Source organism: Centroberyx affinis, unplaced genomic scaffold (genome assembly GCF_046629955.1).
Source record: "Centroberyx affinis isolate AG114_WGS23_722 - 3 ecotype Tasmania unplaced genomic scaffold, CSIRO-AGI_Caff_v1 ptg000766l_1, whole genome shotgun sequence".
In the NCBI taxonomy this organism is placed as follows: Eukaryota; Metazoa; Chordata; class Actinopteri; order Beryciformes; family Berycidae; genus Centroberyx; species Centroberyx affinis.
In genome coordinates this window covers 123,679-139,538 of record NW_027279376.1, presented here as the reverse complement: position 1 = coordinate 139,538, position 15,860 = coordinate 123,679, and the positions used below count along the sequence as shown (strand labels likewise).

General features: G+C 45.7%; 1 protein-coding gene across 1 annotated transcript in view; it reads left to right on the top strand.

The window, feature by feature from the left end:
* LOC139644647 (calsyntenin-2-like) overlaps positions 1-15,860 on the top strand; it is a 210,408-nt gene that overhangs the window by 193,376 nt on the left and 1,172 nt on the right. The window contains exons 11-16 of the mRNA XM_071520090.1: positions 1,601-1,749; positions 5,917-6,128; positions 11,563-11,733; positions 12,541-12,686; positions 13,107-13,230; positions 15,495-15,679. Coding sequence (XP_071376191.1) covers positions 1,601-1,749; positions 5,917-6,128; positions 11,563-11,733; positions 12,541-12,686; positions 13,107-13,230; positions 15,495-15,679 — 987 coding nt within the window. The remainder of the gene's footprint in view (positions 1-1,600; positions 1,750-5,916; positions 6,129-11,562; positions 11,734-12,540; positions 12,687-13,106; positions 13,231-15,494; positions 15,680-15,860) is intronic.

The window sequence follows — 15,860 nt, the reverse complement described above, 5'->3', positions numbered from 1 at the left end:
TGCCGCTCTTTCCGTAGGGCTCTCTGTGCTGTAGTGCAGCGACGAGATCCTTGCCAGCCTTTTGAAACGTGGAGGTGGGATGAGCTGGGCAAGGTGGGAGGGAGCGAGAGAAAGAAGGAGGGAGGGAGGGAGGGAGAGAGGAGGAAAACCTCCTTAGGGCCCGTCCAGTTTATCTTTTGAGAGCTATTTCATTTTCTTCTTAGCCGCCCGCTTGTCTGGCTCCCATAAGTCCGCGGGAGGCTTAAGGACAGCATTTAGCTGGGCAGGTGGAGGGCTGGCACAGCGCAATCAGAGGAGAATAACAGGGAGGGAGAGACGGAGGGAGGGGTGGAAAGAGAGCAAATATAGTGGCGGAGAACAGGATGAGGAGAACAGAAGATATGAGAGACAGAGAGAGAGCGAGGGGAAGGGGTAAAGAGGAAAATGACAGAGAGAAAGAGAGAGGTTAGCCCCCATGGAGTGTTGAAGTGTAGTCGCGCTGATACTGAGAGAGAGAGAGAGAGAGAGAGAGAGAGAGGGAGAGGGAGGGGGAGAGAGAGAGAGTTTTAAGAACAGGGAGAGACTCCAGCAGGAGATCCCTAAACCCTCTTTGCACGAACAAGGGCCTCAAATCCCCACCATCAAACTCTGCAGGAGAGCACACACACACACACACACACACACACACACACACCTACTATACTTATGAGGACCTTCCAATGACCTTAACCCTAAACTAACCCCTTGTACAAGTGAGGACCAGCGATCCTTGTGAAAGATATAGTCTATTGAGACTGTTATTGAGTCTGAAATATTAAAGTCACAATGAATTGTCATTTTGAGAGCAAGAGAGCAGATTGCTTCCTTAATTTGATGTATTCCCTTGAAACAGGATGTTGGACGGGACATAATAAAAGTGTAAACCAATGGGACATCAATTAGGGAGAGAAATTAGAGGGGGGTAGAGGGTGATGGTTTTATTGGTTTGAATTTCTTTTCACGCCTACTGGTACACAATGAGGTCACCATTAAAGACACAATAGGATTTTGATATAAAAATACAAGAAAATAAAAAAAGATTGCATTATTTTTGGTATTTATTGTTAATTATGGTATGGACAATTAGTTAAGGTGAAAAAGTCATTTTTAATTTCATTGTGACTTTAAAGCGGCATCAAGAAAACTTTGTACTCTGGCGGCCCCAAGTGGCCAAGAGAGGTAGCTGCTTTTTTGAAAATTTGAAGGACTTCATTACCCAGAACTCATGTCACACGACGGTAAACTCAGTGTCTTCTACTCAGTGTCTGGTAGGTGTGGAGGAGGTGAAGAGCTTCAGCCACCGCTCTCTGCTGTGTAGGAAATGGTTTGGGATTTGGCTCTTGAGTTTCAGTTGATCACCTGACGCACGCAGAGATTTCCTGCCGGCAGCCAAACCCCACACCAGATTTTCACTTCCAATTAGGGGGGGAAGGGACGCCCTGATCTGCTGCAGCATTTTCTACATAAAAATCTTGCCTAGTGCAGCTGTAACTGTCTCTCTCCCTGCATCATGTTTTAATGCATTCTCCCTGTTCCTCCATCCATCCACCACCCTCCCTCTCTCTCTCTCTCTCTCCATCAGTTCCACTTTAACCCGGCTCAGTCTATCTTGGTGATGGAGGGAGAGGACTTGGAGAACATGAACGCCGCTGTGAGGAAAGTTTCCTACATCAACTCTCGCCAGTTTCCCACGCCGGGCATCCGACGCCTGCACATCTCCACGGCCGTCCAGTGCGTACAACTCTTTCTTTTCTTCCTCTCTTCCCTTTCTTACTGTTGTCTTTTGCGATCGACTTTTCCTCCACCCTCCTCCTCGTCTACACGCTTCCCTCTCTCTGTTTTTGCCCCTGTGTGAAATCTTTTTCCCTCTACGCTCATACATTTATATTCACTTTCCCTCCCTCGTCATCTCCGTCTCTCTGTCTTTCTATTTCTCTGTTTATTTCTCTCTACCGCTGATCTGAGGAGCGTTAACCCGCCTCGACACTCTTCCAAGTGTTAAGACAACACAGCAGACATCACAGTCTGGCTGATATTTAACTCCCTTCTCTCACACTCTGATTCTCTCCTTGCCTCTCTCTCTCTCCCCCCCCTCTCTCTTTCTCTCTGCTGTCACTTTCCTTTTTCTTTAATCCACCATTCCCTGTCGCCACCGGGGGCCAGTTTTTACATTTTCATGTCGTGTATTAATAATTCTGCCTGGATTTTGCCAGAGGACTGAGAGAAAGAGAGACGCAGAAAGAGAGAGAGGTGGAGAGAGAGAGAGAGAGAGAGAGAAAGAGGCTGGCTGGTATTGTATAACAGCCTCCCTTGGCGGGTTTTCATTAATATTCATGATTGTTTTAAATATATGTAGACCCCTGCAGCACAGCCCTAGGGGTTCGCTCTCCACCCCCCTTTTGGGTTCGATGCGCGGCCGTGGGCCCGAGAACTTCAGCTAACACAGTAGGAGTGTGTGTTTGTGTGTGTGTGTGTGTGTATGTGTGTGTGTGTGTGTGTGTGCGCTGCACAGGGCTGGTGGAGCTGAAGCAGAGTCATCTTGGCTAGCGGCACACCGATTATCAAGGAATACATTATGCTAATGACGGCTAAACTTGCGTCACTGCTAAATGTTGTGTTAAGTTTTTCTCGCAGACTGCTGACTGGCTGGCTGGCTGGCTGGCTTGGGCATGTGCCTCTGACTCTCTGTGTGTGTGTGTGTGTGTGTGTGTGTGTGTGTGTGTGTCTGTGTGAGAGAGAGAGAGAGACACTACTTGGGGGTGTGTGTGGCTAGCGTAACTGCTTACAGGAGCTTGGTGTCCACCCAAAACCGCGTTAAGACTCTCGTTGATAGCGCGGGTGATTTAGCCTCCGAGTTGTTGGTTCAGAACTCCATCCAGCCAGAAAAGTCACCCGCAAAAAATAGATCCTCCGCAACTAATTTAGTTACACTGCGCGAGCCCCACACATGGCCTCGCGCCACCCCACGTCAGCAACTGTTGGAAATATTTCCCTCGCCGCCGGGGTCAGTATCATTCCGTACAAATAAACAGAGATGTTAATTAATTCCTTGAAACACAATTAAACGCGTTTCGTGCTGACGCCTAATAACTGCAATTACCGCAGGCATCGGGAAAATGAAAGTAACCAGCGCTAATCTTTGCGACGGCCCTTTTAGGCTCCCTTGTCATATTTCTTTATAATTAAGTTGGACCGGCTCCAGGTTTTGGGTGTTTTTTTTCGCAGCTAGGCGGCCCACGCAGCAGCCGTCTCCCCGCATCAGTGAGTTTGTATCTCCCACTGCTCACAACAATGGCTTAGTGCCCGAACAGCGAGCAGACACACACCACCGGCCATCGCCGCTGGAGAGAGAGGCAGAGATTACATGACGCCCGAAAACCTGTTTGTCTCAAAGCGAGGCTTTAGGCCAGACTGAGAGGGAGAGGCAGGCAGGCAGGCAGAGAGAGAGGGAATTAGAGAGACAGAAGTTACTTTTCCTTCCAGCTGTCAAGCTAATTTTAAGGAAAGTTTTGATATGCTGCGAAAAAACAAAATGCGAATTAGCTCGGTTTGTCTTTTTTCAGCTGGGTTAACGCCAATAGATATGGAACTACATAAAAAAACATAAATTAAATAGTCTTTCAAGGACTGATACATATGAACCGGACAAGCTGTGATTGTTTAGTGTATATGAAAACAAATCGTAATACACCAACTAATGTTCATACAACCATGAAAGTCATGGTGAGCAGATATTTTATAGACAACATTTCAGAACATCCAATGCCTCTTTTCAACTGTTGCGTAATGGACGCTATTCATTTGACAAATGCATTTCCATTCAGCTTTTATGGCATTATTTCTTCATGGGCAAAAAACTTTACCACCTCAAAAGATAAAACAAAAGATACATTTTACTCTGACATTTGCTGTTTCCATTCAACTTTTCTAATTCTACACATCATGATTTGCATAAAAGTACTTGGTCAGCTAGTGAAGGGAAAACACGGGGGGATTCAGCATAAGGATTTATGCAGTGCAACATATAGTTTGTACATAGAGTAGGCGAGAGAATAGCAAATGCATAAGAGCCGTAATCTTATTCAGCGATGATTATCGCCCAGGTTCCTATACAGGAAATAAGCTTGTTATTATTTCTCCCTCTCGCTCTCTACCAGGTACAGTAGAGAAGGAAAACATTGAAGTCCCGCCCACTGACAGGTGTTTGTGTGCTTGAAAGGCCTTGACTGAAATGTAAAATCACCGATCTAGCTGTTAAGCTTTCACGGCTCCATCGCTGGCTGTTATCTCTCTCTCTCTCTCTCTCTCTCTCTTTCTCCTTCTCCCTCTCCCTCTTTGCCTTTCTCGTTCTAATATATCTTGGTTTTCCATTTGATTGATGTGTAATCAATTTGTGTGTTTAAGCCTGTCAACGAAGGCATCAGCATAGTTGTGAGTCAGACGTCTGCATCAATTTGTGTGTGCGTGTGTGTGGGCATGTGTTTATACATTGTGTGGCAGATCCGTGTGTGTGTGTGTGTGTGTGTTTGAGAGAGAGAGAGAGAGACAGAGAGAGAGAGACAGAGAGAGAGAGAGAGAGAGGAGCCCACTGTGTGAGCCTGTTCTCTTTGTGTGGTCGTTTTGTGCGCTCACAGCCGGCTAGCCCAGGTCCTACAGAGCAGACAGATGTGTCGGTCCATTCAAGGTTGCCAGTTGACGCTGTGCATTTAAATGCATGCGGTCACACGCTGCCGCTCACTCAGGCCGGCACACGCACACGTATGAAAACACAACAGGCACTTTGCTAGAGGTCTCTGGTTGCAGCTCTGGCATGGCGCATTGCCTGCTTGATAGCTGGAGCTGTCTGAACTCTGTGCGCTGTGTTCTGGATTTGGACTTTACTGGCTGTGGTTTACTGTGATTATTACACAGCTAAGAGGTCTTGTTAGGTGTTGTTAAGCCCTCTTAGCTGTTCTAAAATCACTGTAAACCACAACCTCCGGGGGCTTTTTGCTTGTATAAAATAACACAAACTATGGCTATTTTCAATAAGGCTTTTTTTTTAATCCATAATAATTGAAGTTGTTTTCCCACCAAGCAACATGGTTCTTGAATAGCAGCTAAAAGCAAAGTTGTCGCCAAGCCACACAGAAGCAGAAGTATGGCACATTGATATTTAAATGAAATATTATGAGATCAAAGGTGCGCACTGAACAGGTATTTGACAATGACTCTGGACATGATTCAGCCTATTAGAACAGAGGAGCGGAGTGATCTATTTGATAAAAGTCAGTTTCAATGACAAGTTACTGCCTGTTCAAGTGTTCAGCAGTGGCCTCTGTCACCCCTTGGTGCTGAGTATCGACTGGATGGTCCTTACGCCCACTGCCCTCGCTCCGCTGCACAGGGTTTAGCCGGGCCAGGAGTCCAAGCAGGGTCATGCATTACTCGATAACACATTCATATTATTACTTTTCACTGTAATAAGTAGCCCTGTCAACACTATTTGATTACCCTGATTGTTCACAGGAGAGAAAACTAACTTAAGTAATAACATTACGTTTGAAATGAGTAACAATACATTTTTTGACAAGCACAACACTGTAGACAAGTTTTTGACTCTATAAGGAGAGCAGTTCTTTGTATGTTTTGTGCAGCATTCAGTTTTAATAGTTTGTGCTAAATACGTTTCACAAAATAAGTGAGAAGAGAACAATGAAGCTGTCAGTTGTCAGCCACTGCTGTCTAACGCTAGAGCTGAAATTCCTCATTCAAGTTCTGTGGGATGTGCTTGTTATTTTCAAATCCTGTAACTAACTTAGTGGACCAATCAATGCAGTCACAAACCAACCAGACCTTACCATGGCTCTCTCCTCTCCTGCCTCATCTCACCTTCCTCCTCCTCCTCTCTGCGTCCAGGTGTTTTGGGGAGGACACGTGCATCACCATCCTCGACATCGACGCGGTGGTGATGGTGCTGCAGCCCAGCGAGCCCAGGATCACCATCGCCGGGGTGGAGAGGCTGAGCCGGCCGGCCTCCGACCTCAGAGCGCCGGGAGGCTTGGCTCTGTTCCAGGACCTCCACATCATCAGCACCGTCACTCGGGCCGACGCCACCGCGCATCACACAGGTAGGGAGTGTATGGCTGTTATGCAGTGCTTCATTTGTGAACGAGGGGACGGATGCTCATATATAGCTATTTCTTCATGAACGACCCACCCTCTTTCTAACCTGGCAGGGTGAGAGGTTCCCAAAACTCTGTCCAATCATGATTTGCATAAAAAATACTTGGTCAGCTAGTAAAGGGAAAACATGCAGAGACAGATTCAGCATAAGGATTCATGCAGTGCAACATAGAGTGTAGGCGAGAGAATAGCAAATGCATAAGAGCCGTAATCTTATTCAGCGATGATTATAGCCCAGGTTCCTATACAGGAAATAAGCTTGTTATTATTTCTCCCTCTCGCTCTCTACCAGGTACAGTAGAGAAGGAAAACATTGATGTCCCTCCCACTGACAGGTGTTTGTGTGCTTGAAAGGCCTTGACTGAAATGTAAAATCACCGATCTAGCTGTTAAGCTTTCACGGCATGCTAAGCATGATTTGTTTAGTTTGTAAACGTGTTAGCATATTCTGTAAACCAACTAAACTGGGACAATCAAAATTCATATTTGCATAGATGACTGCGAAACAGACATTTTTTGGAGTGCGGACCTGTAAGTCCCACAGTTAAATATGCGGGCAATTGCACATGTTATGTTGAGTGTCCAGAAATAATTGGGCTAATAACATGAGAATTGGTTGACGTGAAGGGCTGTAAGCCACATCAATGTGGGCATTTCAAAACCAGCACGGTCCAGCTGAGTGTCACATTTAGGTCTACTTCTAGCTGCACCACGACACGTTTTATTGCTGTCATTTCATTTTTCGCTGACATTGTTTCCTACATTCAAATTCGATATCCTATGAAAGTATTTGTATTGAATATTGATGCGTAACTACTCAAACCAGAATTTCTCTGGTAAATGGTTGAAGCCATTGCAGTTTCCTTTATGTATGATTAGGATGTCTCATAGTAGCTTATGTGGGCATGTTTATGTTGTAATGTGCACAGTGCAGTTATATCTTTAGTCTACTACTTGAAGGGCAGGTTTGTAAAAATGAGCATTATGTAGCCTATGCAATAATCAAATATTGTTATAGGTCCCCAGCAGTCGGAGCTCTAAGGTCATATAGTCGGTCATTTAGTAATGTTTAGGCTGTTAGGTCTACAGTAAGCTATATGGCTGTACTGAGCACCACCGTGCCTCCAATGCCCAATTGTCTTGATATGTGCCGGAACCTTTTCCCTCCACACCGACTCGCGGGAACACCGACCCCTTTTGACATCCATAGACATTGACATCCGTATTGAGTCCTAAATTATTATTTTTCTGAAAACACGTGAAGAAATCTTGCAATGGAGTGAGATAAATCCACTTGTTTCCAATGTAGTTTTCTTGAGTCAAGTGAAGTGAACCTAGCTTATTCTGCCTTGTTTCAAGACATAGAGACTTGTTTATATAAAATTCCTAAGACAAGTGAAACTACATTGGAAACAAGTGGCATGTTCTCACCCTGTTGACAGAATTTTCCAATTAGTTTAAGAAAAATAAGATTTTAAGAGTGAATATGACTAAATGAGGCAGCAGTGCAGGAACTATGCTAAAAGTACAATGTCTAAAACTGTACAGCCAAAGCCAAATAAATTGCTCAGCATAGTGGCAGACTGTATGACAGATCAGCATGTAGCAGAACTGGACTGTTTCTGTATTGTTTCTTGAGATACACTGAGGCACAGTGCAGCAAAATGTAAAAATACAATATGCCTCCAGCAATTTAAATGACAGTGACTGTACACACACACACGCAGATAAATCATTCAATGAAATCATAAGCAGCTGTGACTGAAGTTCACTGAGCACACCAGAAACTTTTAACAATATTTGATTTTCCAAATACATTTTTCCCCGCTCCGAGATGCTCTAATCTTTTAAACCAAAACTACAGCGGCTTCTGTTATTTATTTTTTTTCCTTCACATTTCACAAAACCAGGAGATACTTCCTCCCAGGTGAAACGAACACATCACTGAATATTTAAGCAGGTTTTTCATATTGATAATGTGTTCACTCATTCATGAAATCCCATAGCCCGTGCTGTACCACCTGTCCCGCTATCAAAACAAACCTTCGGAGAATGCTTAACATTTCATAATGCCTCACGAGACGGCAAATCAGACGCGGTGAATTTTTCTTTCATCTGGTATGCCTCTGCGCGCTGTGGACTTGTTTAAGGAAGAGAAAAGTTGTGCTCCTTCTCCAAGGGCCCGTTCACACCGAGAACTCTGGAGTGTTTACTGCTTTAGTTTGATTTGTTTGGCAAGTGGAACAATGCCATTCAAACTTGAGGTGCACCAAATAACCGACTGAAAATGAGGGTCTCTGTCCTCTTCCAAGTGAACTGTGGTGCAGTTCGTTAGGACTGAGAACGTAGTCCGAACCAACAATAGCAAACAACACCAAAACAGAAGGGTTTATGGGTATGAGCAGAAGGATGTTGACAGGTGATAGCTAGCAGTTTCTCATGCTTGGAAAGCCTGGCATACCAAAATGAATGAGGGGAAACCGCAGTCTGGAATGATGCTCATATATAGCTATTTCTTCATGACCCACCTACCTTCTTTCTAACCTGGCAGGCTGGTTCCCAAAGCTCTGTCCAATAAACAAGCTACCTGTGAGTCCATGTGACTTTTGTTTACAAGCCCTGGTTCACTTGTAACTGGACAGTGTGAACCTGAACAAACCAAATACAAAAATGCAACAAGGTAAACTTTTCCACTATGGTTTGAAAGACAACAAACTGCAGGTGTGATCGCACCCTCAGTGTGTTTGCAGGGTTGACTGCATCTCTGTATCCGTTTGCCCTGTGTGTGTTTGCACATATAGATATCCTATAGGGGCAGTTCATGACGAGCGCCCCTTTTCACCTGCGCTAATCCTGCTGTGTAAGCTATAGCCCTCTGGTCCATGAAACTCTGCTGGCCTTGCCAATATGTTGAGTCAACCCCCTGCTGAACTGTACGTAGAGTCCATTCATATTGCTCTATTGGTATTAGCCCATCCACTGCTGTCATGCCCTCCTCCTGTCTGTCCCTATGCAACCTCAGGCCCCCCACTCTGCTGAGTAAGGCCTCCAGACAACTGATTCTTCAGCTCGCCCGCCTTGACCGGCAGCAAATGAGTATGACATTTAAATCCCGGCGGCTTTAGTCTTGTCCCGGCGATCTGACCGCCGAGGCGGGGACAGCCCGTCGCGGCCCGCCGCTGCTCGGCCCGGCCCCGGGCCCCGCAGCTCACAGCCAATTAGGAGCAGATAAGCAGAGCGAGGGAGGCTTTGGCCCTCCATTGTGCGTAATGCGGCGGAGGAAGAAGAAGAGAAAGTCGCATCGCTTTCAGAACTCAGCGGAGCTCTTTCTGCTGGTGAAATGGAGACTGCAGCTGGGGGGAAGAGATTAGCTGCAAGCCAGAGAAAGACAGAAAGAGAAAGAGAGAGAGAGAGAGAGAGGGAGTCTGTGTGTGTGGGAGAAGGAGGCTCGATGAAGTTCCATAATGAGCAGATTTTGCGTTCTCTCGAGTCTCCGAGGCTTAAAGGATTCAAGATGAATCACATATTTCTTTTGCAGGCCATGCAATAAGTTTGGTTGGACCCAGTTAATCACCCCTCACCCACCCACAAAGCCCCTCGCTTTGTCTCGCTCTGTCGTTCATTTGTCTTCTCATTCAGCGCACTCAGCATCGCCACATCTCTCTCTCTCTCTCCATCTTGTCCTATCATTTTGAGGCTTATTCTCCTAACTTTCTCTCAGTGGGTCTCGGTCTTTCGTTTCAGTCGTCATCTTTAATGCTCAACATTTCAACACTTTGACCCGTTTTCTTTCATGGTCGTCTACTCCCTCCTCCTTTCCCCCCCCCCTCTTCTTTTGCAGAGTTTTTTGCTGTTTTATCTTTGCTTGCATCCCTCCATGGACTACAGCCTCATCACTTCCAGTCCTTCTGTACTCACTTTCCCTCCCAGTCCCCCCACCACCTCCTTTTTCCTCCTCCTCCTCCTTCCTAGGGAGCCCAGCTCTCGATGTTTTTTATCCCACCCACTTCAGATCTCAGATCAGCGTCAGCCACATCGTCACACAAGCTGTTCCTGGGACAGCCCTGCAGTCTGTGTAGTGGTGTATGTGTGTGCGCTGTGGTTATGACAATGACACATTAACAACAACCAAGATCGATAATAATATATGAATCAATCAATTAGTCAATGGAAAAATGCACCAAATGTTGTATGATCTGCATTCTTTTTCCCATTGTTAATGTCCCTCCTGTTTATATTTTGCTGTATGTGCGGCATACTCTTGTTTTCTCCAAGAATATATTGTAGTTTTCCATTTGGGGAAATGTTTTCCAAGATATTGCACATTATTTTGAATGTAGGAGCACAAGTTAATGAAGGAGAAGGAGTTCCAAGGCACTCCTCAAGCAAACATTTAAAATGTTGTTTTTGCATGGTTCATTCAAAAGAACATATTAAAACCAACTCCCACCACCATGCTGGGGCTCTGGATGACAGCGTTCAGGTTAGTTTTAATATGTTTATAAGCCGTATAAAGGATTTTGAAATGTTTTTTTGCTTGAAGAGTGCCTTGGAACTCCTCCTTTTAAACAAAAAGCAATAAGCCCAAACTAAAGAGCACCTTGAACAAATGCCTCCACACACAGAAACCCAATGAAAGGACTCTATCCTCTCTTCTTGAACACAACTTTCTCTTACCTCTCTCTTCCCCGCATCTCTGTTTTCCTCTCCCTCTCCACCTCCCCTCCAGAGACCCCCGCCCCCCTTCTCTCCGTGGGGAGGCTGTTAAGTAGGCATGGCAGGTTCCTTCCCAGGGGAGTCCACGGCGAGCGGGAGGAGGCTGGGTAGCGGTGAGCGCCGGAGTCTAGTGCTTAGCAGCCTGTCGAACAGTCCCAGCAGCCACCCAGCGCTGCCGTGATGGGAGCTGTCTGAAGGACTTGTTACCACAGCGGCTCATAGCAGCGTCTGTGTTTGGACAGTTGACGAGTAATTGGAGTCTGCGAGTAGGAGTCGGTGCCATGTCGTGTGCTGTTTGAATTAGGGTTGGAGCAACGTGGGTTTTTGAAAGCTGATACCAATATTTTTTGGGATTGAAGCTGCCAATAGGCGATTTTTCTTTCAGTAGTCACTATCACTATCACTATCGCTAACTTTTCCAATACATTGCAAGTATTCACACTTTCTCCCAAAAATGCATCCTTTAGTTCGGTTTGTTTGGCCAGGTGAGATCAATGATATTCTAACTCAGGTGGCACCAAATAAAAGCACCAAGACGTCTCAAAATGCAGGTGTTGGTCGTCTTTCAAGAGAACTGTGACGCAGTTCATTAGGAGTGAGAACGTAATCTGTGTGTGTGGTGTGTATGTGTGTGTGTGTGTGTGTGTGTGTGTGTGTGTGCAGCACGTCGGCCTGGCGTCCTGGAGGAGATTATCCACAACCTGGACTACTGTGACATCCTGGTGCTGGGGGAGGAGCTGAGGCCGGAGCAGGAGTCTCTCCAGCTGCACCGCAGCGTTCTGCTGGGAAAACACCTCGATGCCACCAACTCCACCTCTGGCATGTCCATATATGGTAGGTTACTATGGTAACAACACTAACTCCACTGCTGGGATGTTTGTATATGGTCCTCCTCTAGCATGTGTGTATATGGCAGGTTAGTATGGTAAGAATGCCAATTCCACCTCCTAGGTGTCCACATAAGTTACTATAGTAACAAATCCACCTCCAGCATTTCTATACATGACACATTACTGGCTATAAAACATGTTGTCGGCTGCATTCTGTCACGTCCATAGGTCTGTAATTGTAGTGACACCAACACAGTGAATGTGCACTGTGGGCTGCAACGCCCATAACAGCAATTGCATCTCTCTCACTATTCAGCTCTGCATAGAAGTAAGGCCCTGTGTCCACCACACATCTCATTTTATTACACACAGCCAATGCTTGGGAAAGGTGCTCTGTGTACTATGAGCCTATATGCTAGAAGTGCAGCAGACAGAAAATGAAATATTTTTAGCTTTCAGTTCCCCAGAACACAAGTGACCATGCTCTGCTGTCACTGTTGAGACTATGCATCAGCATGTCCTTTCTGTGGTATCTGATCAGAAAAACAAAAGCACCGTAAAGACAGATGTGTGGTGGACATTCAGCTCCTCCTCTAGTATCAGTCGACAGTTGGTGAAAAACTCATATCCTCAAGGAAACAGCTTAATATTGTGCAAATGTCATCCTCAATGAAAACAGCAGCTTTGACTCATCATGTTAATCAGTCCTGTCTGTCCTTGTTTGCGTAACTGTACTATTCGAAGGACAGAAACCTCGACCTGTGGCCCCTTCCATACAAATATGAATTCTGGTAACTTCCCCTCTCCGTAGGTGTGGACTCCATGTCCAACTACGAGCAGGTGATCCGACAGGTCCACTACCATAACTGGCGCGCCGGTGAGCTAACTGAGAGAAGGTTCCGCCTCACCTGCTCCGAGCTCAACGGACGCTACACCAGCAATGAGTTTAACCTGGAGGTCAGTCTGAACTACGGCTCCACTGATCCAATAGTGACATGCGATATGATATTTACACCTCTTGCTGTTTGCTTGGAGGGAATCAAATGTTTCACCACTCAGTTTGGCCTTTTTTGAGGCTGTTGAAACTGTTTTACACTTGACCTTTCACCTAGGGAGACCATAATGTTGAGCTCGGTGCTACTGAAGGATTTATTATCAGCTATATCACCTTACTGTACTGCTGACCTGACCCTTTGCCCCCAGAAAGGCACAGTTAGATTCACTCTCCCATTCCTCCTGCCCTCTCTTTAAAACCTGAACTTTTGCTTTATACTTTTAGAGATATATCATCTGTGTGTGAGCCAAGGCAGGCCCAATGTTGTTGTGATAACTTTGTCTTCCACAAGATCACTTGTGTTTTAATCGCTTCCCACCCAGGTCAGCGTACTCCACAGTTCAGAGGCAGGGGAACATGTCAATCACATGGTAGCTCCGCCTCAGTACATGCAAGTGGTCCACCATCCATCCATGATACACGACCTGTACCCCAGCCACAGCTCAGGTAAGACGACAAAAACTAGTGTTGGATTGCTCAGTGTCTCCAGATGTTTAAACTCAAAGGGAGAACCCACCCTAAAACACTTCAACACTTCAAAAAAAAAAAAACAGCTATAGCGATATCCTGTGGGTAACTGGCCAAATATAGATGATATGACGTCACATTGAGATATTTCTAGTTTCTGTTTGCTGGAAATATGATCTAAAACATCAACGATAATCATCAGGTTTTGGTGTCAGTCCCTCAGACTCAAAGAGGGCTTCTTTCTGGCATTTTACTCACCATCTTACTATGCTCTCACTGTCTATCACCTGTTCTCTGGGGATTGTCGAAAGGCATTCTGGGAAATGTAGGAAATCACTAACAGAAGTAGAGGCAGGCGGAGGGAAAGTTGTTACACCTAACAAGTAAATTGTGACAATTCATCACAAATTAACTCCTGGAATGCATTGAACATCACAGATTGATAATATCTAACAGTGTAAGGGTGTCAGAGGTTGGAAATTTCTGACTCCATAGGCAGAAATTGTGTTCATGTTACTCCGGAAAATAAAAATGAGAGACGCATAGGAAAAAAAATTCAGCAGATAATATGTTTCTCACTGGTCCCAGAGAACCTTCCATCTTTTTTTCCAGCACCACTCATAGGGAAACGAGTCTGTAAACAGTATTTGCGTCAGCCTCTGCGTCCCGGGGGAACTGCGCCTAGATCCGAGGGGATGGGCGCCTTTTCGCTTTCTAGTTTTGTTTACCATGCTGTTCATTAGAATGCTGCGCTCTCTCACACCAGTTTGCGGCGAAAGACTCTCAAATGACGGCTTATCCCCCCCCCCCCCTCAGCGCGCATGAGCGATCTGGAGGAGAGAGAGCATGGTGAGAATGAGACCACTGGTCTTAATCTAGCGCACGCCATTTAATAATTCATCAGGCTCTAATGGGTTCTACTTAGAGTCCTGGAGAGTTCAGCTGGACAACACTGTTAAGAGCCTGGAGAGTGGGAGAGTTGGGGTGTGTGCGTGTGTGTGTGTGTGTGTGTGTGTGTGTGTGTGTGTGTGTGTGTGTGTGTTGGGGGGGTGGGGGTAGAAAGGAGGACAGGGGAGGGGGGGGTTATGTATGACACACAGTACAAGAATCAGATCAAAATGTTTGTTATAGTAGATTTCCAGTTCTAGCGTTATCGTTTCTAGTTCTACTGTGCATGTTTTACTCAAAGAGGAGAGACGCTACATACAGCATCATGCTGCATGTAGAGTACAACAGAAAAAGGGAGGGAAAGGCTGTGTGTGTGTGTGTGTGTGCGTGTGTGTGTGTGCGTGTTGCCCAACTTACTCAGGGGGGCTACACGAAGCTTCACTCTGAAGAAGAAGATCAAAGGCCAGGGATTTGGTGTGAAAATCTAGGGAACTAGAGTGAATCAAATGATCAATTAAAGAGTCCTCTGTAAGTCCTACACTCGTTAAATGCGCACACACACACACACACACACACCAGTAGAGGCTAGAGAGGGGGCGGGCACAGAGCAGTCGTGTTATTTTAGTAGGTTGGAGATCAGAGCATGAGAAATAAACATTTTAGATCAAGAGAAACCCTTCAGAGTTCACTTCAGTGCTCACAGTACGAAATAAGGCTTAAGATGTATGTTTGCAGCCATGCACACATATGAAAGTATGTGTTGTTTTCATAGATGGACTTTAAACATATGTACTTTCTACATGGGCATCAATTGAAATCCTTAAAACTTGAGATACAAGGGTTTTATGCAGCAGTAGTGATATGTATGTGCATATTGTCCATAGTTTTTAAAAACAAAGTCAATAGTCCTTGGTAACAAAACAAATTCAGCTCAAAGCTTTAACATGATGCAAGCTAATGTGGTTTTGTCTGTAAACTGGCAGCAAAGAGACTTACTGTAAACTGCAGCTAGTAATAAAAATTCAAGCTTATCTTGGGTGCATTGATTGAAAAGCAGAACAAGGATGAGGAGTAAAGCAACCTGCACACCATGCTGTCAGGGAAAAATAGCATCAATAAGTCAGCCCATATGCTGAAATCAATGCAAAAATTGTTTTATTCAGACATCGGCGCCAGAAAGTTAAGCACGTTTTTCTTGCGCCCATGTCTGAATAAAACAATTTTGGCATTAATCTCAGTATATGGACTGACTTATTGAGGCTATTTTGCCTCCTGATCCTTCATCTGTAAACTGCAGCATTGTTTTTGGAAATATCTGTTATTCCTTTTCATAAGTTCTCTTCTTCTTCTTCCAGGCGTGCCGAGCGCCGCCACGGTAGTGATCGTGATGTGCATCGCCGCCCTGGTGGTGGTGGTGGTGCTGGGCATCTACCGCATCCACCTGACCCACCAGCAGGAGGTGAAGCTGGCGGAGACGGCCAAAGAGACGGACGTGGCCTGGGACGACTCGGCGCTCACCATCACCGTCAACCCCATGGAGGTAAAAAAGACGCCGGGGAGAAATGGAGAGAAAGGGGGGGGGGGGGGGGGGGGGGGGGGGGAATGAGAGATTGGAGGAAAGAGGGGTGGGTGGACAGGATGATGCGTCTTGGGTGGGGGCGAGAGGGAGGGGTGATAAAACAAGAGGTGAGGAGCCAAAGATAAAGAGGGAGGCAGGATGA